Here is a 25,215-nt window from a genome sequence, read left to right on the forward strand (position 1 = left end):
AATATCTGTAGAATAAATAAATGAATGAACTCTTGCCTTTAAGGCTATTGACACTCCAAGTTACAAATAATAAAAATTTCAACCTTCAACGCCATAGCCATCCTCAGGGACCATTACAACCTCTTTGAATTTATAAAGAAAAACTGAGTATTAAGAGAATAGTTGAGAAGAACCAAAAAATGGGAGAAGCTATGAGTAGACTGCACTTTTCTAATTACTGAATTAAAGCTATAATTGGAATAAAGAAACTTTTCAGAGCAGCTTGAAATATAGAGTAGATCTCATTATTTCTACAGGAACATGTTTTGGATGTTCTCATAAATTTAAAATTGAAATTTTCTGTACTGCTGTATATGACAACACAAAGAAGGTACAGGATGTGCTTAACTGCCAAGGAATGGTAAGAACAATAAGATTAAAAAGATAACTAAGGTTCAAGAAAGACTTGAACTGAGAGCTGAGACTTAGGCCTTAAAGCTAGGTAAGAGTGATCTAAGTAACAGAAGAAATAGAAAAGGCAAGAAAGTACAAACAAGTTGACCATTGTAGCTGGAGCAAACCCTTAAGATTGTGAATGCGAACTGAAGAGTACTGGAGAGAACTGGGAAGCATGGAAGGTATTTCAGCAGACCAGTAATATAATTAAGGTGATTAAAGAGTGCTTTAAGAAACAACTTTGCAGGGGCGCCTGGGTGGCACAGCGGTTAAGCATCTGCCTTCGGCTCAGGGCATGATCCCGGCGTTACGGGATCGAGCTCCACATCAGGCTCCTCTGCTATGAGCCTGCTTCTTCCTCTCCCACTCCCCCTGCTTGTGTTCCCTCTCTCGCTGGCTGTCTCTATCTCTGTCAAATAAATAAATAAAATCTTAAAAAAAAAAAAAAAAAAGAAACAACTTTGCAAAGTCTCTAGAACTGGCTAGAAATGAGAGTGATGGCCATTTTTCAGACAGATATGAAAATAAATAAGGAAGAACAGAAAGAACTCATGAAAGAGACTAATAGAACCTGGTGACTCAATGGCTATGAAGAATTGAAACTTCACGTTTGTCTCTTTCATTCGCTCTTCATCACCAGAATCCACAACAAACAGTATTCCATCGGACTTTGTTTACACCTCCATGGGCAATACAATGGCCCCAAACTACATGAGGTTTTTAAAATTAAAATCAATTAAAATTAAACTAAATTTCAGTTCTTCAGCTGTACTATCTATACTTAAAGTGCCAAAGCCACACTGCCTAGTGGCCCACCCTACTACCAGACAGAGACCATAGAGAACATTCCTATCATTGTGGAAAGCTCTACTGAATAACAGTGGTATAGATGGTCTTATCATTCCCACATTCCGCAAAACATTTGGTATTACAAAGATAAATTTGAAAGGCATTTGCTGCTAGACTTAGGTGTGACTGGGAAACAGACTTGCAGGGTACTACTCCCTGATAGCAAGTACCTTGGTGCAGTTTAAACAGCTGCCTAGAGAGTTCAAAGAGACATTACAAGTCACATTTTTCTAAGACCTTCATTATCTAGGGAAAAAAAGTTTAGACACAATACAAGCAGAGTGATACTCCCAAAACAGGATTACACTAGACTCTTAAAAATATGGATCTAGTCCAGGCCAGAACTGGTTTCCTTAGTTAAAATAGGCAGCCGTCTTTGAGCATGACTTGAGAGGTACTCCCAGGAAATTATCCGTGAAAATACATAAATCAAAAGTGCTGGAGTAGGGATAAGGAAACTAACAAGTACAGATACCTACTCAGTACAGGACTTTGTTAAGCATTAGGAAATAAAGATGAATAAGACAGGGCTGCTGTCCTCAAAGAACATATAGTATAATATAGACAGATACATATTAATGGAAATAACACAAGAACCTTTATTTCTATGAAAAAAGTCTGGAGAGGATAGTGTGAGGATGTTATGGATTGCATGCCTATGTCCTGTGTCCATAAGCTCCCCTCCCCCTGCAAAACTCATATGTTGAAACCCTAATCCCCAATGTGATGGTATTTGAAGATGAAGCCTTTGGGAGGTAATTAGCTTTGGGTGAGATCATGAGGGTGCAGCTACCATGATGGAATTAGTACACTTATAAGAAGACACACGAGAGCTTGTTTTCTGTGTCTCTGCATCACACAAGGACGCAGCAAGAAGACAGTCATCTATAAATCAGGAAGAGGGCCCTCATCAAGAGCCCAACCACACTGGCACCCCAACTTCACACTTCCAACCTCCAGAACTGTAGGAAATAACTTGTCTAAGCCACCCAGTCTAAGATACTGGTGTAGCAGCCCAAATCAAGACCAAGGGCATCAAGAAGGCAGAAGTTACAGTATACAAAGGCTTCAGAAAGAAGCCTTCTTTTCATGAAAGAAAAATGAAGTATTAAAAAATAAAGAAGGGAGAAGAACATTCCAAGCAGGAGAGCAATGTAAGCATAGATAAAATGATGGCAACATTCCCAGGAAACCAATTTTTCAAAGTTACATGGTAGGCAGAGCCAGGATTCAAATCCAGGTCAAGACATTAAATGCCTTTCCTCCCTGATTTCTCTATCCTTTCCTCCAGGGTCCTACTCATGATTCTGTGTTTTAAGACTCAAGACCAAATGTTCCAGATACAACTTCCCTATAAATCATTTCTGATGATTTCTTTCTACTTCCATTATCACCTACATGCTCTATCACAATATTCTGTCTTCTTGCTAGTCCTGTATCTTCCCAGTATCTGGGACCTACCTTTGCATCCTTAATACGTAGCACAAAGTATACAGTGGCTCAATATTATAATACCAAACTGCCATGAGAGCTGAAGCTACTGTCCTTACATCCATCCTTCCTTTTGTCCTTCCATATATTTATCCATCCATTCATGCTAGTAGCCATTTATTGAGGGCCTATTATAGATTAGGCATCATATAAGAACCAGGGGTACAAAGACAAATGGTCCCCAATCCTGAGGATTTCATTAAAGTATATGTGTTAAGACAATATCTAGAAAGCCCAAGATAAAGTGAAAATACATAATCAATAACTATTTATTGAGCATCTATTATATGCTAAGCACTGTGCAATGTCCTAGATACACAATAATAAGACCCATCTTCTGATCTTAGAGCTCTTATGTAGAGGAGAAAAATGGAAACATAAACAACTAAAACATAATGAAGGTATGTTAATATCCAACAAAGGTAGGGATCAGTTTACACAAAGAAGAATTTTGCCACCCAAATAACAATCATTTCTTAGAAACTATTAGGAAACAGCACTGGATAGTCAGAAAATCCTGGATATTTTAGCTGAGCACATACCTACTTAGGATAAAGACTACAATCCCCAGTCCCCGTGGCAGCTAGGAATGACTAATAGAGCACTCTCTAGATAGTGAGCTAGTGGAGTAGTGTTAAACGTTTAACCACTTTTGGGGAACTTCGATATGTAGTGTTTGCCATTTTCCATGGTATAAATACTCCCACTATGGCCAATTTCAAACTAGTGTGAGGTACCTGAATACATAGTTGGGAAGAGATGTACCTAACTGGCTCTAGATAGATGATATGAGCCAACAGAGCAAGTAGGAGCCAGCTCCAGAATACCATCAGTTCTAGTCAATGGCGCTGAACTGAACTGATACAGCAGCTTCCAGTTCATGCCCTTAAAAGAAAAGAAAATGGCTTCCCTCCCCCTTTACCTCATCCTTCCAGCTGAAATGCACAGTAGTGAGCTATTTGGACTAGATAGGCAAGGGAGAACACTATAAATGGCAAAAAAAACACAAAAAAGAGAACGGACTTGAGTCTCTACCATCATGGGACTGTTATGCTAGGCCTACACTACTTTTGTGTGCACTATTATGAGAAATAAAATTCTGTTTTGTTAATCCACTGTTATTTTAGGTCTCTGTTACGACAACTGAACCTATATTCAACTAATGCAATCACTCTGACAGCCATAAAGAAGAGAGGTTGATTGAAAGAAGCAAAGGTCAAGGTAAGGAAAGTATTCTTTGATTAGGAAGCTATTAACATTCTAGATGAAAGACACTGAGGGTATGGATTTGGACACTGCAGTTAGAAAAGAAGCAGATATATCTCAAAAGAAATGAGAAAAAAAAAAAGAAAGAAAAGAGAAGAAAAGAAACAGAAACAAGCCAGAAATAAGCTGAAGAGTAGAAGCCATGGTAGAAATGTTCTAAGAAGGTTGCCTATTACACCTAAAGCTATGCTAACTGGGACACCAAAATGAGTAAAACTATCCTTTGGGCATGTATGGTCTGGAAAGGTGGAGAGATACATGAACAAAGGAGTAATTTCAGTAGTGATACAAGTAGGTGTAAGTAAGTATAGACCAAAGCAGAGGAAGTAGCCAAGACTACTAATGGTGGTGGTAATGGCTAACAGTAGCAGAAGGCGGAAAAGACTTCATGACGAATGAGACTATATAACAAAAATCCATCTTTAGAGATATATAGATAATCTGCTTTAAAGATAAGCAGATATTCTCTCTAGTAAGACAAGCGGGAACAGCATAAACAAATACAAAGGCATAAAAAAGCTCCATTAGAAAACTTCATATAGTTCTACATAACTGGAATCTTTAAAAAAGAAAAAAAGTAAGAAATCAGTCACTAGAGTAGGCTGGCTTATAAATAAACAAGATGAAGAACAAAAACAGAACCAGAGGAAAGCTCAAAGTTGAAGACAGCTTTGACTTTCTGTTCATGATATAACACCTTGAGTATTTTCTAAACTCAGAAAAAGAAACTGATGGATATATGGAGGTGAAAATCAGAAGAGAAAGATCCTAATGGAAAGAAGAGGTTCTAAGTACACACAATAGATTAATGGCCTGATTCTTAGATTCTGCTCCCTTGAATGTAAGACTGAAGAAATGGAAGACGTGAAGATGTTTAGATAAGGAGTCATGGCCTGCAGGCCAAATATGGCTCACTACCTATTTTTATGTGGCCCTCAAGCTAAGATTGTGTTTTTTATTTTTAAATAATTACACAAAAATCAAAAAGACAGTATTTCATAACATATCAAATGTTAGTGTCCATAACAAAGTTTCATTGGAACATGGCCACGCTCATTTGTTTATATATTATCTATGGCTGCTTTCACACTATGTCAGGGTTGTACGGTTGGGAAATAGACCACATGACCCTCAAAGTTTAAAATATTTACTATCTGGCTCTTTACAAGAGAAGTTTGCCACCCCCGGTTTAGATGATGACGATGAGTATTCTGTGAGGATATAACCTAGGAGATAGCATGAAGGGTACGTACAAAAGGACTTCATAAGAATCCAAAGATAAAAACGCATAATTTACATCTAATGTTACATAGTAGAATATGCGGTGACAAAACATTTTCCTCCAACAGCAAGTTTTGCAAGGTGTTAATTTTCTTTCATAAACTTCCTAAATAAAAGCCCCCTAATTTGCTATGCATATCTTGTTGCAACATCCTTTTTCAGCAACAAATATTTGTTAAGTTTTTTCCCAATTCATACCCGTAAGATGCTTGGCCACATCATCTGGGTATACAACAAACTCACCAGCACAGTTGCTTCTATACTGTAGTACACAGCATTAAATTAAGATTAACTAAATAAATACATATAAATGACAAAACCCTTTGATAAAAAAGAGGCCCTAATTTTAACATAACTATAAAAATTACATATCATATTGAAAAAAATCAAGACATACAAAGAGAGTTGTACTGGCTAACTATATTTCTACCTCCCTTTCATTTAGGTGTAGCCTTGTTACTAAATTCTGGCCAAGAGAACGCTAAGTGGAAGATGGGTATCCTTCAAGGCGGGGCATGTCCTTTTTTTGCTTTTTCCCCTCCCGTGCTGAGAAGACAGATGTGATCCCTTTTATCTGATCAAAGACCTCAAGGATCCTCTGCATCCCCGCACTTATTCAAATCTGAAACATGTTCACAGGCTGGTACTCTTAACCTAGAGTCTATTCACCATATTAGCCACAAGTATAGTAAGAATTTAAAGTAATGGAGTGTATACTATCTTTACCAAATGAATATGTAACAAAGCAATTTACATAAATAAATAATCCAGAATAATTTAATAATAAATATTTTGTGCTTACCTCCTTGGATTCCCTTTGCTGTTGCCGTTTTACCAGCATTATCAAGTCCCACCATCACAAGAGTCACCTTTCTTAAAATAATAAAAATTTAAAAATCACTTTCTGAATTAATTCAATAATGGGGAAAGATAAAAGTAAATTCATTCATTCAAGCAACATTTAAGGAACATCTACTATGTAAAAGCCAATCTGTTAGACGCCAGACAGTTCAATAATGGATAGAATAGATTCCAAAAGCAAAATTCTTGAGAAATATCTTTAAAGTGTCATCCTTCTGTTCTACAGGCAAAAAAGAAAAAAAATTAAAGAAAATTGTGCAAGAGATTGTGCAAAAGGTAGAGAAAGAACAAAAGAAAGAGAAAGAAGAGAGGAGGATTCTAACACATGAGTTATTTGTCATGGCTAAAGACTCAATTTTCTAGTTAATTGAATTCTAAGGATTATCACGAATCTGTTTTTTCTTGTGAAATACGTACGAAAACAATTATTGTTAGGTGTGCTCACCCCTGTTTTTAGATATGCAGCACCTTACCAAGTATAAATCTTAAAATATAATAACATGATTATTAACTTAAGTGCTAACATATTTTGAAAGAGGGCCCTAACAATTATAAAGCTTAAAATGTTTTTGATGATATAGCTAAACTTCACAGAATCAGGGGGGAAAAAAAAGTCTAGCTCAATGTTAAGCCCAGAGTTGTAAGACAATGAGTCGCTTACAGAATCAGAACCAGAACCTAAATCACTTAATTCCTAGAGACTTCTTAAACCAGGTATAGGTATAAAGGAATAAACCTATTATAATGCTCCTATTATCTTGGCAATACAGTCCACCACTAGAGCTCATTTCTGTTTCAGGCTGAACCATCACACATTAGAGGTAAGACCATCCATTAACACCATAGATTTGGAAATATAGAGAGAAAGCCAAAGCATAACATGGCTACAGGGCCACACTCTTACGGGATACAGTCAAGGTTTCTGCCAAGTCATTATTCACTAACAATCATCCCAAAAAGGGTTAAAAAAAAAAAAAAACAGAACTTAGATGTTAAGAAGGGGTGTTTTTTCATCTCTCTAGCCCTGACTCTCTTGGATCCGTTTGTTTTTGTTTTATTCTAGGTATATTCAAAGGATCCATATAACAAAAAGAAAGGACAGAGTTGAAGGTGTAAGGCAGTCCAGTTATGAGTCATACGCTGAGGAAGAAAAAATGGTCTAGCAAAAAACAAATCAGTCATTTATTAAACAAATAGTTACTGACCATCTGTACACTAGACACCAGCGTTTTAGGTACTTGACCTGTATCTCAAGTTTAGGGTTTTGTTTTTTTTTAAGATTTTTTTATTTGTCAGAGAGAGAGCACAAGCAGGGGAAGGAGCAGGCAGAGGGAGAAGTAGGCTCCCCACTGAGCAAGCAGCTCCATGCGGAACTCGATCCCAGGACCCCAGGATCATGACCTGAGCGAAAGGCAGAGGCTTAACTGACTGAGCCACCCAAGTGTCCTAAGATACACCTGTTTATTAAAATAACTACCACAATAAGAAAAAAAAACAAAAAAAGATACAGAAATTCTTCCCGTACTAAATTTACATGTTAGCAGTAGGAGACAATAATAATAAATATAAGAACTAAGAACATTATAATTATGTTGGAAGGCAGTTACACACTATTAAAAAAGAATATAGAGTAAAGTGGGCTAGAGGCAGACAGGAGTGGAGATGGGAGCTGGGGTGCAGTTTTATGTAGGGTGATATGGGCAGTCCTCGTTGAGAAGGTAAAATCAGAGCAAGGTCTTGAAGGAGGGAGTTAGTCATGCAAATATCTGGGTCAAGAGAGAATATCTAGGGCAAAGGCACTAACATGGAAGCATGCAGGAATGTTCTAATATCAACATGCAAGCCAATGTGGTAAAACCCAGTGAGAATGAGCAGGGAAGAACAGGGAGTCAGAAACACATCAGAGGCCAGATCATGGAGGGCTTGTAGGTGAGGACTTTGGTTTTTGTGAATGAAGTTAATTTACTCTCCATATTAATTTCTTTTGTTATCTAGGAGCCATAGCCTTCTAAAACTTTCAACTGTCTCTACCCACCATGGGGAGTAAATGGAAGTATATTCAAGCTTGAATCAGTGCAAGAATAAAGTAAGCCACAATTAGCAGAATCCCCATAACCCATCCCTAGTCAGCCAGTGGGGGATTAGTGGGAATGCCAAAGAGAACAATGACAGATTACGAATTTAAGGAGCTTAGGTAGTATGTGAGTTCTGGATATCTCTATGCATGCAGAAATTACACCTGTATTATCAACTGTGAAAAATATGAGTTTACTTCTTAAGGAAGCAGTGCAATATTTTGGAGTATAACTTTATTATTTTGTTTGAAGAATTCTTAACTACCAAATATCAAATAAGATTTAAATACAAATTATGGGGCACCTGGGTGACTCAGTTGATTAAGCATCTGCCTTCGGCTCAGGTCATGATCCCAGAGTCCTGGGACTGAGTCCCGCATCAGGGTCCCTGCTCAGCAGGGAGCCTGCTTCTCCCTCTCCCTCTGCTGTTCCCCCTGCTTGTGCTCTCTCTCTCTCTCTCTCAAATAAAGAAATAAATTCTTTAAAAAAGATTTAAATACAAAATAATTTCTTAAGCAAAATACAGTAAATGTCTACCCAAAAGAAATGGGTAATGTAGCATTTATGTAATATTTTAGGTAACTCAAGTTACTAGATATGCAATTAGATTAAAATAATATTAAAACTAATTCAACTGACCTTTGAAAAATGTACAATGTATTTCAAGATCTACCATGCTTCAAACATGACAATAAACCAAAACAATTACTACTGGGGAACAAAATGCCCACATTATGCTTATTTGCATCATTTATTCCATAAATATTTATTAAACACCTTGTAAACAGCAGCAAACAAACATTCACAATCCCTAGCCCTCCTATACCTTAGAGCAAGAAAACAGGTGTTAGGTAGGTATTTGTGATGACTGCTGTCATGGGAAAGCACAGGCAGCCACAGGAAGAGATGGCAGGCAACCATACCTACACTAGAATTCATGGAAGGCCAACTGCAACTAGGTCAGCAGTTTCTAGGAGCATCATGGAACTGATGTTTTCTCATACCTTATGAGCAAGAGTGAAAAATATCAAATATACTTTTTTAAGGAAAATGGCCCCTCATTCTCCATTACACAGATTGCATCTTATGTTTTCTCTCCATTCTTGTCAAGATTTCAGCTAAAAAAAATCTTCCAAATAATTTCTATTATACATTTTGAAACATTGCTCTTAAAGCTGGCTACCAAGGGTATTAGCTTTTTACCTTAAAAGCTCTCCTTTTTTAATAGAATATTAGGCTCAAACAAAAAAGTCCTTCAAACATGAAAATAACACATTGGAAAATTGTAATTATGCTGAGACTAGCACAAAATAAGTCTCTCTGGATTTCTTTTTTAGTCTGACTACTCTTGAAAGCAGTTAATTTTTTAGATCATTACACCATATACTTGAAAACATGCCTTTAATTAAATATTTGAGGTAAGTAAAGTCTTAATGAATAAACATAACATTAGCAGTACAAATGAAAAGCACAGCAAGAATTACCACAATGTCTGATAATAAAACATTATACTTTCAGAACAGAATGGGTTTAAAGGTTAACATTCACTAACACCCAAAATTCTATGCAACCCTTTAAAAAATGAAGATGTACAATTTAACACACATTAAAATGTACATGTCATTATAGCTGTTTAAAATATGGTAAATTATCACTGATTGGGAACAGCTGGCTGTACCTATGACAAAAGAAGGATGGAGACACTCTGTCTTTTAACCTTATGATTACTGATCAAATTCATTAACCCTTCAACTGAAAAAAATAGAGTGTGCTTAGGTTTATAGTGTCTGGAAAAGTTGATACTAGCAATAAAAACAAGTCATTTGGTCAGACAGTAGGCATTATGGATACAAACATGCCTGAGACATAGTTTTCTATCTCAGAGTACTCATCTTCTAATGAGAGTGACTAAAACATAAACAAATACTAGTATAACAAAAAACAACAGATACAGACATTCTTCCCTTATGAAACTTACATGATAGTGGCAGGAGACAATAAAAATAATATAAGAACTAATATTAGCTATGGACTCTGGGAAACAAACAGAGGGTTTCAGAGGGGAGGGGGGTGGGGGATTGGGATAGGCCGGTGATGGGTATTAAGGAGGGCATGTATTGCATGGAGCACTGGGTGTTATACACAAACAATGAATCATGGAACACTATATCAAAAACTAATGATGTACTGTATGGTGACTAACATAACATAATCAAAAAATTTTTAAAAAAAAGAAAAAAAAAGAACTAATATTAGTACATTGTGACACTATGACAGTTAAATATGCTCATCTATATATACAAGATATTGAAGTAATACAGAGCAAGGGGACTTTAGCCAGCTTAGAGATACAGAAGGTCAGGGAAGCTTCTTACACAAGGCAATGCCTCAGCTAAGCTGTTAAAGTGGAAAAGTTTGCCAAACAAGGGGAAGGTGAAAATAGAAGGTAGGAGGTGAAGAGATTCCAGACTGAGAGCACTGCCTGAGAAGATACCACACAAGGAGGGGAGGAGAATGGCCGGGTATAGAGTTGCTACAGCCAGGGGTTAAGAGTGCACCTCAGGAGAGCAGCCTTAAACAGAAGGAGAACACACCTGTTAGACTCACACATAATCACGACACAATGCAACTACACATTGAGTCTAAAGGAAACCTGATATACTGCTACCTTAGGAACTAGTATCAACAAATAGTTAATAATGTGACCTTCCCAGAAGTTGAAAGTGATCACTTCACTCTTACCACAGCCTTTAACTGGAAAGGACTTTGTGGTATTTTAAGATGTACAGTATGTTTGTACTAGTAACAAATAACAAGGATTGTGTGCAAGCTGATATATTGCCACAAGCTTGGTATTAGACCTGTATTCAAGTCCCAGATTTGCCACCTCCAAGCAATATGACCTGGGCCATGTTATTTAACTTCTCAGAATTTTATCAGTAAAGTTAATAATAACATCCATCCCATAGGTATGTGGTTAAATGAAATATGACAGTGCAAGTAAAGTGCTCAACGCCTGTGGCACAAAATAAGTGCTCAACCAATAGCTATCCTTATTACAGCATAAAATTCAAAACAGGGAGTCCATGAGATGAGACCACAGAAACACGCAGGGAGCAGATTACAGAAGAGAATGAATGGGTTCAGTTTTACACATGTTGACAGCACTCACTCATCTCACATTGCAGTCTAAAGCTGAAGGAGAGGTCTGTCCTGAGTTTATGAGACATACATCTGGTAATTAAAACTATGAGAACAGATGAAAGATCCCAGGGAGAGCATAAGAGGGAGAAGAGCCAGGGGCAAGGGTGGCATGGAACCCTGAGAACCTTTGAAGAAACCCTTAAAACTGCAGTCAGAAAGAAATGAGGTGACCAAAGAAATGACAGCATTGGGAATAGCTTCCAGAAGGGTTATGAGATGAACAATATTAAATACTGCAAAGTTTTGTAAAGTAATTGTCCCAAATTAAGTAACTCTGAAGTAAATGATCTCATCTTTTCCCAAAACCTGCAATAACCAATGCTTTGAATTTATACAGTATTTCTTAATAGTTCAAAGCTACTTTACCCTATCATTTATATTCATACTGTCCCTGCAAGTAGAGTGGGTACAATTTACCCATCCTTACGTGCTCATAAAGTTAATCAACAGCAGTTTCCATGGGAAGTTTAAATACTATGGTTTGTAAAAATAGTAATTATTATTTTAAAGGGTAACTTGAACCATTTTGTTTAGCCTACAATTTACTCATATTTATATATATGCACACAGATACACATCAGATAGCCAAGTAGTATGGCTCATTCTCATCAGAGTATCCTGAAGTTACCCACCCAGATTTAGGTCGATCACAATCATAACTTAGTTCGTGGACCTAACAGAAAGTAGATTATCTAATACAGGTATAATAACTAAGGTCATGAATAGCATGCTGTTAATAAAACCTAACCATGATATTGATGAAAATCAACCTATGGCATTTTTCTGCTTAAAATCCTTAAACAAAATCAAGTCCAAACTCTGTAGCCTCCTCTTCTGCCACCTTCCTCTAGCACGCCTACTAGTCCAGGTACTCCCCTCATCCTTTCTGTCCTTCCTGACCATCCATGCTACCATAGCAAACATACATTAACTTTCTCATGCAACTTCTCATACAGTGTCCTCTACTAGAACTTGTCAATCAACTCTGTAGCCCCAGCATCAAATGTGCTGGGCACACATTAAGCATCTTTACTGAATGAAACAGCATAATGTATTTTCTGACTCCCCCACTTGCTGAGTAAATATTAAGTAAAATTAAAATATATAATTTTCAGTTGATAAAGTACTACAATGGATTTAATTTATATAAATCTTCACACAAAAGTAACAGTTCAATCTTAGAGAATGTAATTATCTATCTTCTTACATCGAACTGGCTGAAGTTCTCTGAAAAAGTTTACATTGTCAAGGTTTCAAGGTAATAATTAACAGTGAGAAAAATTTTTTAAAGTGAAATAATTCTGAGAAAAAAATTAAAAGTAGGGATTAAGAGAGTCAAAAGCTTGTTTTATAGATTTGATCTCAGAGTCTCTTTTATATAACAGATACACAATTTGATATATCAGAAATATAAGCAACATAATACTGGAGTCTTGAACTTAGACTCATAAAATATTTGAATTGTTCATCGTTTTTGAGTGACATTATTGCAATCATTTGAACATTTACAATTCTAAACATCCTGACCTGTCAACTAAGGAGACAATACTTCAAATGAGATAATTACATAAAAACTATTTCTAACTTCAAAAATATTTTGCAAGTCAAAAATAAACTATTTCGGGGATGCTTGGGTGGCTCAGTCGGTTAAGTGGCTGCCTTTGGTTCAGGTCATGGATTCCAGGGTCCTGCGATTTAGCCCGGATCGGGATCCCTGCTCAGTGGGGAGTCTGTTTCTCTCTCTTCCTCTCTTTCTACCCCTCTCCCCATGCTCATGTTCTCTGTCTCAAATAAATAAAATAAAATCTTAAAAAAAAAAACTATTTCACCAAAACACTAAAAAAAACTAACACATCAAATTGGTATTACTGAAAATATTTAGAACTACATAAAGCAAGTTCTAAATTTAAAACGTAACATAAACACATGTCAGAAAAAAGACTTGGGAACACTATTTTATGATAAATGAATGAGAGAGAAAAAAACCTATCACAAAAAAATCAATATAATAAATAATTTGCCAAAAAAAATATGGTGTGATTTTATTGTATAAGTGTACTATTTTCTGACATTTTAAGTCAGATTGTGGAGCCCAGGACAATATTACATCAAAATCACTATCTAAATTTATGGACCATTAATAAATAGAAAGAGGAAGAAACCTGGAGTCATATGCTAGCTCTGAAGTCTTAAGTCAAATTCTTAGTGTCAATTTGTTCATTTCTAAAATATAAAGGGGTAGATTCAGAATGTCTCTAGATCCCTTATTATCCTAAAATTCTAAACTTCTTACTAAGAATAAACAAAAAGGCCTAGGGGGTTAAAAAGAAATGTAAAACTTTCCAGTTCTGCATACAGCACATCAGATAATCCTTGCTAATCTGTGTGTACAGTTTAATTAACAAATTAAAAACTCAGCAATTTGTATAAATAATCTAGGATTTAGTCATATTTATTTAAACCAAAATGATGGTTATTAAGGTGATAAATGTTTCCCCATTGAAAAAATCCACAGCAAAAATGACATATCCTATCTATCATAGCATGCTTTTACCAGACACCACAGTGATGTACAGAAAGCATTAACCCACAGTGCTTAAGTAACATCTGAGTCTCTTTTAGAGTTGGCCACAGTGAACAATAATTTATTAATAAATCTGAAGTTTTGATAAGCTGAATTATGACAACAAAAAACACAGATGGACAAGAAACTATTTCCAGTTAGTGGTTACCTCCAGGAAGGGATGGTAGGAGATGAAGAGGGTGCAGGGAGCTTCAAAGATTTGTTATCTATTTCTTTAGAAAAAAAACGAAATGTGATAAGCAAAGGTTAATACTTGTAAAATCTGGGTAGTAGGCACATGAGTACTTATTATATTTTTCTTTTTGTTTAAATAATAGTACATAGTTCTTGTTGCCATTTTTTTCTCATTTAACTTGATACTAATTTTGTGCTTTTCTTCGGCAGGCCATTTCTGAATTCATGCCCTTGGGAAGCTTAGGAAGCACAAAATTTCTTCAAGACCCCAGTAAAATTATACCACTTCCAAAATCCTGCCTTTTACTCTTGCTAATAATCTTAGAAATCATCTTTCAACTCTTGCATGTTCTATCATATTTTATATGCACTATTCCATCAACTAGATGCTACCTGGCATAAATAATAGGAGTTCAGTATGTAGATGATAATATATAAGGGTGAGGACCCGCTTACAAGGTCCTGAATATGCTGAGCACCATGTCTTGGGTTCTGTGTCCAGGACAAATGCTGTTCCCTATAAACAAAATAAATTTCAATAGTTTTAAATGTTAAAAATAAAATATGAAAGTACTAGGAAAAAAGTACAGGTGAATATAATCTTGGATACATATAATCGACTATAATTATTTCAATAAAAGAATGGTATTTGACTAAAAAATTGCTAAATGTTTATGCTTCAAACACCATCAAAAATTTACAAATATAACAAATGGAAGGAAAAAATCTTCAATATATACTACACAGAAATGGCTACTACTATATATGTTTAAAATTTCTTTTAGAAAATTCAGTAAGAAAATGCACCTGCCCCAATAGGAAAACAGCAAAGGAAATCACTGGGAAATTCTCAAAAGAAGAAATACAAAAGTCCAAGGGAAAAACAATTTTACTAGGAATCAAATAGAAACTAAATATGGACAGCGTTTCCCCCTATAACCTGAAAAAAACAAGTGGTGACTCTTACTTTTTGAGGGGAAAAGCCACTTTCATACACTTCTGGTAGGAGTAACAATTCTGTTTTGTTTGTTTTTTAAAGCTTTTCTGAAAAGCAATTTGGCAATAAATAGCAAATACCTTAAACTTTTTCATTTTGATGAGGGAGCAGAAGGCTGGCTGAAGACAAAGCACAAGCGGACACGGGGCAACCTTCCCCCACCTCTCACTCCCAGGTGGGACACGTGTGACATTCTTCCAGGAATCTCCAAACTATCTTAATGTTAATGCCTTGCTAGAGGGGAAAAACCTTAACTTGACACTGGCAAGGCCTCCAGTATCTTGTAGGTCCTCTGAGCATATGAAGGTTCTTTAGAAACGTCCCTTTTTCCTCACCTCCCCCAACCCCATAGTATAATAATCAGCCACCCCTCAAAACCCCGGGGCAGCAGCTCTTTCTGCCCACAGGTCCTGTCCCTGTGCTTTAATAAACCACCATTTTGCACCAAAGACGTCTCAAGAATTCTTTCTTGGTTGTCAGCTCCAACTCCACCCCACTGAACCTTACCTATTTTCCAAAACTACATCAATTTGATCTCATCATCATTTTATCTCAAATTTCATTTCCAAAAATATTTATAGAAGGGTGCCCACCCAAGCATTGTTCATAATAGTGAAAAATTTTTAATTTTCTAAATATTTAATAACAGGAATGATTAAACATACTTTGGTGAATCTATACAACACACTACTCTACTTAAAAAGATGGTTTATGAAAAACATGTAATGATGCAAAAAGATGTTAAAAATGATTAAGGCAAAAATAAATAAATAAAAAGAAGCTGCAAAATATCACTCTATTATCTCTTTGTTCAAAAATTTACACAGACAGAAACCATCAACAAAACAAAAAGGCAACCTACTGAATGAGAGAAGATATTTGCAAATCATACACCCAATAAAGGATTAATATCCCAAATGTATAAAACTTAGGACAATATATATATAACTTCACACAACTCAAAAAAACAACCTGATTAAAAAACGGGCAGAAGACCCAAACAAATGTTTTTCCAAAGAAAACACAGAGATGGCCAACAGGCACCTGAAGGAATGCTCAACGTTACTAACCGTGAGGGAAATACAAATCAAAACTATAATAAGATTATCACCTCACGCTGGTCAGATTGGCTATTATCAAAAAGACAAAAAATAACAAGTGTTGGTGCAGATGTGGAGAAAACAGAAGTCTCATACACTGCTGGTGGGAATGTAAATTTTCCACTATGGAAAACATATGGAGTATGGCAGTTCGTCAGAAAATTTAAAATATAACTACCATACGATTCAGCAATTCCACTTCTGGGTATCCATAGGAAGAAAAGAAAGATATCAATTTGAAGAGATACATGCACCCGTATGTTTATTGCAGCATTATTTACAATAGCCAAGATATGGAAACAACCTAAATGTCCATCGATACATGAATAAAGATGTGGTGTATAGATATACAATGGAATATAACTCGGCCATTAAAAAAAAAAAAAAAGAATGAAATCCTGCCATTTACAGCTACATGGATGGGCCCAGAGGGCATTATCCTAAGTGAAATAAGTCAGGGAAAGACAAATACCATATCCTTTCATTTATTTGTGGAATCTAAAAAACAAACACACAAACCAAACAGAAAGAAACTTACAGAGATAGGAAAGAAACTGTTGGTTACCATAGTGGGGAGAGATGAAATAAGTGAATAGTATTAAGAGGTACAAACTTCCAGTTATAAAATAAATTAGTCATGGGGATGTTATATACAGCATAGGGAATATAGTCAATAATATTTTAATAATTTTGTATAGTGTCAGATGGTTAACTAGACTTACCATGGAGATCATTTAGTAATGCATAAAAATAGCAAATAAAAAGAGACTTTACAGGTACATCACAGATTCTACACCAAAATGGAAATCTTTGTGGGTGAGATTGCGGGTTACTAATATATGCCACTTTTTTGCTTAACTGTGCTTTCAACGTTCTACATAAATATTCATCACCTTTAAATAATAATAAGCATGCATTACTTTTAAGTATTTTTAAATAACAGCTCCTATTCACAAGCCATGCTGGAGGACTGGTGAGAAGAGTTGAATAAACATTTCATTACAATACATGGATAAGTAGAGACAAATACAGGGTGCTAAGCAATTACAATGAAAAGGTAAAGAATCTAGATGGAATCCAAAGAAAGTTTCCTGAAAGAGAATCTCCCAACTGATATGTGAGGAATGATTAGGGACAGCCAACCAAAAAAAAGAGCATTTGGTGAAGAATGGAGGGACTGGAGAACTTAAATATGGCAAATTTGGCATAAGGAATTAAGACAGGAGGAAAAGGAAAAAAGGCCACTGACAACAGTGTAGAGAATTAATCAGAGGGGAACAGTGGAAAGTCTGTCAAAGAAATGTGGGAGAGAAATAATGGAAATTTTATCTAAAACAGAGCAGTGGGTATGGAAAAGCTAAAAAAGAGTAAGACATATAATTGGTATTAAGCCCTTAGAAGCCAAAAGACTTGATGGTTTGAGAGATCAAAGTACAAAGAAGTATCTAGGATTACTCCTGGCTTGACTTGGGTAAAAGGAAGGCAGAAGCAATTCGACATGGAAATGAGAGAGGATATAAGCTCAATTTTGGATGTGCTCGGATTGAGGATTCTTTTGGAATGGGATATGTAAATCTTCAAGTGGTAGATGAGTCTTTGTGCTGGACACATAGACTTGAGAGTCAATGTTTAAGTGGCCACTGAAGTCACTATATGCAGTGAAATAGGCCCACTAAAGGAGAATATACAGAAGAAAAGAGAGTTGAAGACAAAACCCTGGGGAAGACTTGAGAGTGAGATGATGAAAGGCTAACTGGCAGAAAGGTAAACAATTTTAAATTCAGAAAAAAAAAAATCAGAGAATTTCAAGAGAGTGGTCTTAAGTGTCAAATGATGCCAAGAGATCGAAAAGAATCCACTGGATTTAAAAACGAGGCAGCATCTGGTGTAGCGAGAACAACTGAATTAAGGGGTCTGGGCAGAAGTCTTCAAATGCAGAAGTTAAGGAATTCGTGAGAGGAGAAGAAGGTGATAAAGTGTCAGTAATCCATTGCCAACTGTTAGTCCGGGATGAAGGCCAAGAGGGAAAGGTCGTGGCTGCAGGGACAGAGGGTTGTTTACTGTGGTAGACACAGAATAATGGCTTCCCAAATATGTCTACAACCTAATCGCTGGAACCTGTGAACATGTCACCTTACATGGCAAAAGGAATCTTGCAGACATGATTAATTTACTGGATCTTGGATAGGGAGCTTGTCTTGGGAGTACCCAGGTAGAGCCCATGTAAACACAAGAGTCCCTACAAAAGGGACTCTTAAAAGTCCTGAGAAAAGATCAGAGAAGAGAGGTCTTATGCAATTGGCTTTGAAGATGGAAGAAGGGGGCCACAAGCCAAAGACTGCAGGCAACCTTTTTTTTTTTTTTTTCCTGGAAAAGGCAAAGAAAAACAGATTCTCTCTTAGAGCCTCCAGAAGGTATACGACTCTCCTAACCAATTTTAGGCTTCTGACCTCAGAACTATTGGATAATAAATTTGTGTTGTTTTAGGTCACTAAGGTAATAGTAATTTGTTACAGCAGCAATAGGAAACATTTAGTTTGGGTTGTTTTTTAGGTCAGAGAGGCTTGAGCATGTTTACATTCTAAAGAAAGAACAGAAGCAAAACTGTGAAGACAAAAGACAAAGAGATCTTGTATTTTTGATAAAACTGAATAATAAATTTTGTGATAAAAGTTTAGGTTTATTCTTGTATCCCAGAAGTTTTCTCCATGATCTCTGGCAAAATGCTGAACAACTGAAGCTCACCAGGAAATGGGAAAAAATGGAATAATGAACACAGCCACCAGAATTAGCCTTGAAAAGGAAAACGAACCTTTCTTCCACAAACACAGAAAGGGAGGAAGGGAAAGGTATCTATACTGGTAAGTATAAAATGAATTGAGGTGGGTAATTGACTAATAGGCACTTGTCTCCTAAGATCAGAAGTATCATTCACTGAGTGCTACCTGCAAAGCACCGACTATTTGAATACATTTTCTTTCTCAAAATGCTGCAAGACAAAAATTATCCACATCTGACAGGGAGAAAAGTGCCAAAATTCCTAGGATTCAGACATGAATCTGTTTGACTCAAAAACACTACATTGAGAAATCTGAGGGCACCTGGGTGGCTTAGTTGGTTAAGTGTCTGCCTTCGGCTCAGGTCATGATCCCAGAGTCCTGGGATAGAGTCCCACATCAGGCTCCATGCTCAGTGTGGAATCTGCTTCTCCCTCTGCCTCTCTTCCTGCTTGTGCTCGCTTGCGCATGCTCTCTCTCAAATAAATAAATAAAATCTTTAAAAAAAAAAAAAGAAATCTGGCAGACACAACCATAACCAAGTGCTTAAAGTTAACACTACGAGTAATAAGACTATCAACATCATGCACCCTTTGATACTGAGAAAGACAAGTCACCTCTGTGGTATTCTTCTGCCCAACAACACCTTTATCAAATCACAAGAAAAACAAAACTTTGTTATAATTTACCCTTGGCCTAATTCCAAAGTAGAACTATTAAAAAGTCAACATTATTTATAAAGAGTAACAAACTTAAGGTTTGGTTAAACCTAAAAAGCATCACTTTTACTGACTCTTGCCTAGCACAGTGCCTGGCACATGGTATCTTCTCAACAAATGTGTGAATATCAAGTAGCAGGTGCTAGATCTTAATACAGCTAGCATTTCAAAATGAAAGGTTAAGAAGTGGACTCTTTCAATTAAAGGCTTAACTAGACTCCACATGAAAACTGAAGCTACACGACGGTTAAGAAAACACTTTCCATCAGCTATTCTCATTTAATACAACACTCCTGAGGCATAGATATTATCACCGCCATTTAATATATGACGAAGGTGGGGCCAAAAGTAGGTAAGTCATATAATTTATTAAGCAGTGGAGCCAGATTTCAAACCCAAGTCCTCAAAATAGGAGTGAATGAGTGTGATGCGTGTGTATGTGTTGTAAGGGAATGGATGTTATGAAAACTATATCCCATTCTTCTCTATTAAAAAAAAAATTCCCGTTACAAAAGCGTCACAGGAAATATACACAACGGATAGTTTCCAATTCCGTACACAAAATCCACAACTTCTTAAAGAAATTCGAACCCATTTAAATAACAGTAAGCATTACTGATGAAAACTTAAATGCAGCTAGACAAAAAGGCTACTCCTCCTATCTTTTCCTCTGAGGACAAGTCAAACCCGGGAGCAAAAGCATCCCCCGCGGCCTGAGAGAGACTCTTCCCAGAGGAGAGGTGTGGCGCCCCAACCCGTCCCTCGGGGCGCAGCTGTCCCCACCCCCGAGGACGGCACCGGGACAGCGGGCTCCAGCTTACCTGACGGGCTCCCGCCACCGCTTGAACCAGCTGCAGCAATTGGCCATCAGACTGAACATGCCAGGCCGCACCTCCCGCCGCCTCCCATCCGAGCCCCGAGAGGAGATGGGCCCCTGGTTGCCCCGGGCCGAGTCCCCGAGGGGCCGCAGCCGCTCCAAGGCACCTCTGAGCCGTAGAAGTCGGGAGGGAGGGCAAGGCGGTCAGTCCCAGCACCAACCCCTGATAACCGCGCCGGCGGCCCGCGAGCGAACAACGGCCTCCTCGCCCAGGCACAGCCGGGCCAAAGTCGCAGATACACAGACCGACGCAGGGTTAGCGGAGCCCGGCCAGAGAAAACCCCTCGTCGACGTGCTGACGTTCCTCCCAGGCGCGGAAGGCCCGCCCCAAGCACCGCCCATGGACTTCTCCAATTATCGTGCGACCGTCCGTGGTTGGGGCCTCTGAGTGGCTGAAGGGGCCGACCTCCCCTTCCCCTGCGGAGGCGGGGGCGGGGAGGTGGTTCTCGTAACTAGGCAACCGGAGCGTCCAGAAAGGAGTTGAAAAATCCCTGATGATCTTGGGCAAGGCCTCTCTGTATACCCATAAAAGATGTGTTGCCAGTCGAGGGTGTTGTTCCTCGTCTGTCCCTAACCCCAACTGAAATCCAGAGATCTCAGGTCTTGCGCGTGTTTTGTTTTGTTTTATGAAGCAGGGTTGGGGATCCTCTGGGACTCCGGCTGACTCTGGCTTCACAACTACAGAAACAATACAGTGGGGCAGTTATTATAAATTAAGGACAAGGGGAAAATTCATTTGCTAACTATCTAATAATTCAGATGACAGTGACGTTTTAGTCTGTATGTTTATTGCTGTTTTTTACATAAAATGTAAAATGGAATTGTGTGATATTTATTGTGTGGGGAGGTTGTGAATGCAAAAGAAGTAGCAGGTGCTAAAAGAAATAATATGTTCATTGTATAAAATGTGAAAAACACTGAAAAAGAAATAAAATGAACAAATAAGATTTCACATTCACCACCCAAAAATAACAATTATTAACATTTTGATACATGTTTTTTCTAGGATTTTTAGATAATATTAGATGGCTAGCTATTTAGTTTCTGCAAGATGGAGATGGTGATCTGGCTATTTTGTAATATGTTTTAGTTTATTTAAAAGGCTATGTAATATCTGCATTTCTCCTTCAGATATTTTTGGGAAAGAAATGACAAGTACATTCTTGTAGGGGAAAAAAATGCACACATGATATGTAGGGACCTGTCTGTCCATTCCATTTCTACTTAAATCTATTTTTTCAAATCTTGGTAAAAGGGAGAGGGCCCTGAGATGCCCAGTGTATTCAGGGGAAAACAATGGTTTGCTACAACAGATTTAGTTTTTTGTTGTTATTTTTGTTATTTATTTATTTTATTTAGAGAGAGAGAGAGCACACATGCATATCAGTGGGAGGCAGAGCAGATGGAGAGAGAATCTCAAGCAGACACAGAGTTCAGCACTATTCAGGACTCAATCCAGGACCCTGAGATCACGACCTGAGCTGAAATCATGAGTCAGAGGATTAACCAACTGAGTCACCCACCACCCCACAACAGATTCAGTTTTAAAATTATTCTCTATTCTTTACTCATTCATGTAACCCTGATTCAACTCAGATACATTTCTTACAGCTCACCGTCTCTGAACCCAAGTATCCCATCTGCAAAATGGGAATAAAAATACCTACTTTGTAGGGTTGCCAAGGTGATGAAATGAAAGAAATAAAGCTTAAGTGCAGTTTCTAACAAATAATAGCAAATTTTGAAGTTGGTGTTATCTTTCTAATAAACATTTATGGCATGTTTCTTCCTATCTCTTTCTTCAAATTGCTAGGGAACTTGTTCACTTTTTTCATTGTCCTGACTTGATAACTTCACATTTCTTTTCAGTTGCTCAAGGCTGCATGACCTGTACTGGTTCTCCTAACTGAATCCTCCCTTCATCAGTGCCAGATGCTTTCTCTGCCCAGACTGTTGTCCAGACACAATAATACTTCTATTCTACAGTGCTAATGAAGAAAGTTAGATTATACCTCCATGAATTTTCTTTCCTCGCTGTTATCTGTTTCTTCTCAGTGAAGACATCTACCTCATCTTTTCCAAGGTTAACTTTCCTGCGACTTTGATAAAATCGTGTTTCAACTTTTCTGAAATCCTGTTCCTCTGATTATTTCTTCTTGATCCAACATCTGAAATATATGGCTCTCCATTTTTTCACTAGATTTTTTTACTATAATTTCCAGGGTGGGGAGGGAGTAAGAAGGCAAGGCAGGAAAGATCTACAACTCCTCCTCAGCTATGCGCCAGATTAGTACTGTTCTGCTAACTCTTTACTTTCACAACTCAACTTTTTAAACTGGTGGCTTATCACTAAAACCCTAAAGCACTATTTTTTTTTCTGTTCACTCTTTTTATCAATTTACTGTGATTGGGGTTCTGCCCCATCAAACTACTCAAAGCACATTTTTAAATGTAGTATATCTTCCTAATTACTAAGTCAGTTCTCATTTTCTTTTTCATCACTTAATACATTTAATACAGTCAACTCTTCTAAAGCTCTTTCTTCCCTTGGCTTTTCACAATTATGTACTATTCTGGATCTCACTAGTCAATCCTCCTTCAGCTTCCCATATGTACTCCCCAAGATCTGACCTTATCCCTCTATATTCCTTTTTAATTCTTGGAGAATCCAATTACTACTCCTGTGCCTGAAAGGACTCACTATGTAGATGTTCCATTACCATTTCTGGAACTATACTCAACACCCCTTTTGTTCCCCAAAAATATATTCTACTTCATGTCTTCCCTCAGAACGATACATTACCAAACATTTCTGGTGCCAAAATACAGCCAGTCAGTTAGTAAACTAAGTTGACTATTAGTTTTTCAATACATTAAGTGGTTTGGTAGACATAAGCACTGCACACTATTTTCAGTTTTCTTTTCCTTTTCCAAACATATGAGATAGTTATTCCCATCATCTAGAAGTAATGGGACTTGCTTTGTCCAGTGAAATATGAGTGAAATGGAAATTGTGGAAGACTATGTTAACTTTGAAATACTATAAAATCAAAACAGTATAGAATGCTGAACAAACACAATGAGGATGTCTGCCCAGAAAGTCCTACAGTGAACTTCCCATGAGTAAGCAATAAACACTTAACCTTAAATCATTGTAATTCCATGACTATTTCACCATAGTGTAATCTAGTTTATTCTGAAAGATGAAAACAACCTTGTTGTCGTTTTAGCTAAGACTCTTATTTAATCCCCCAGGGATTATTTAGCATCCTAAATGTTACTTGATTTCTTTTTCCAGCTTTATTGAGGGATAATTGACAAAATTGTAATATATTTAAAATGTACAATATGATAATAATTAACACATCCATCACCTCACATTGTTACCTTTCTTTTTTTTTCCTTTTGAGAACACACTTAAGATGTACTCTCTTAGCAAATTTCATTATATGCTATAGTATAATTAACTATAGTCACCATGCTGTGAAAGGGTATATAAACTACTATATAACCTTTATCAATGTCTCCCCATTTCCTTACTCCCCAGCTCCTGGCAACAACCATTCTATCTCCTGAAATTTTTAGGAGAGCAAGATTTTTCTTTTGGGTAACATGTTTCTCTAACATTTCCTTATTCAAACTTTTTATATTATTTTTTATATTGGGGATATTGGAGATGGCTATGAATGTTGTTGATTCATGATTTTGGAAGTTTCCTCTCCTTGTGAAATTTTGAGATTTTTCTGCCCTTAATTCCTCCTCATAAGATAAGGAGATTCCCAAATAGAACATTTACTTGAAAGACTCCTACCTTAAATGCATTTAAACTTAAAAGTTAAATATAGTACCTAAAGGTCATTTTGTTTAATGCTATGATTGTTAGCACACCAAAGAATTCTACAGAGATTAGAATTATATTAAGAATTAAATCACTTGGGGCTGGGAATAAACTGGTGAATAAATTGATATGGTAGAGTCAGACACAGCAAGAAGGAAAAGAATTTCAAAAAGGGAAGGGTGATAGATATATTCAATAATTCCTTCAAAAGTGTTCTTATCAGAAAAAGCGACTCTAATATCAGCTTCCATCCGGATGGGTCACAGCACCACAGAAAGCTAGAGCTACAAGAGACCCTTTAAAAATGATCAGCCTCTAGAATTTCACACACACACACACACACACACAAGCACACAAGAAATCAATTGACAGGCTCATTTGGGCAGAAATTCTGGAAGTGATTATAGTAAATATGCCTTCAGTAATACTATTTAACACATAGTAATTGCTTTACATCTGTTATCTCTTAAATCCTTACATTAACTTTATGAAAACCCACTACTGTCCCCATTTTACAGACGATACAACTGAGGCTTAGAGAGGTTAAGCAATTTTCTTAAAGTTACAGAACTAGTAAGTGATAAAAGTATTGAGACTTGAATCAGGCGTTTAAAGCTCCAGATGCAGCCTTAAACATTACCTAACATTTCAAATGTGTATGTCTAAGCACAAGATGTAGAGGTTATA

The 25,215-nt window shown here is 37.0% G+C and overlaps 1 protein-coding gene across 7 annotated transcripts in view; it reads right to left on the reverse strand.

Moving 5' to 3' along the window:
- ARL13B (ARF like GTPase 13B) overlaps positions 1-20,986 on the reverse strand; it is a 67,665-nt gene extending 46,679 nt beyond the window's left edge. For 3 of the 7 annotated variants that reach the window (XM_045785399.2, XM_045785397.2, XM_045785396.2), the window contains exons 1-2: positions 20,635-20,985; positions 6,125-6,195 (exon numbers count right to left, since the gene is read on the reverse strand). In XM_045785399.2, coding sequence (XP_045641355.1) covers positions 6,125-6,195; positions 20,635-20,693 — 130 coding nt within the window. In that variant the 5' untranslated portion in view covers positions 20,694-20,985. Of the gene's footprint in view, positions 1-6,124; positions 6,196-9,181; positions 9,263-20,634 lie in introns of all 7 variants that reach the window. The other 4 variants (XM_045785398.2, XM_045785394.2, XM_087861714.1 and 1 more) reach the window with 4 other exon arrangements.
- Between the last annotated feature and the right edge of the window lie 4,229 nt (positions 20,987-25,215).

The sequence above is a fragment of the Ursus americanus genome, chromosome 4 (assembly GCF_024610735.1).
Source record: "Ursus americanus isolate L20-20 chromosome 4, mUrsAme1.1.p, whole genome shotgun sequence".
Taxonomy (NCBI): domain Eukaryota; kingdom Metazoa; phylum Chordata; class Mammalia; order Carnivora; family Ursidae; genus Ursus; species Ursus americanus.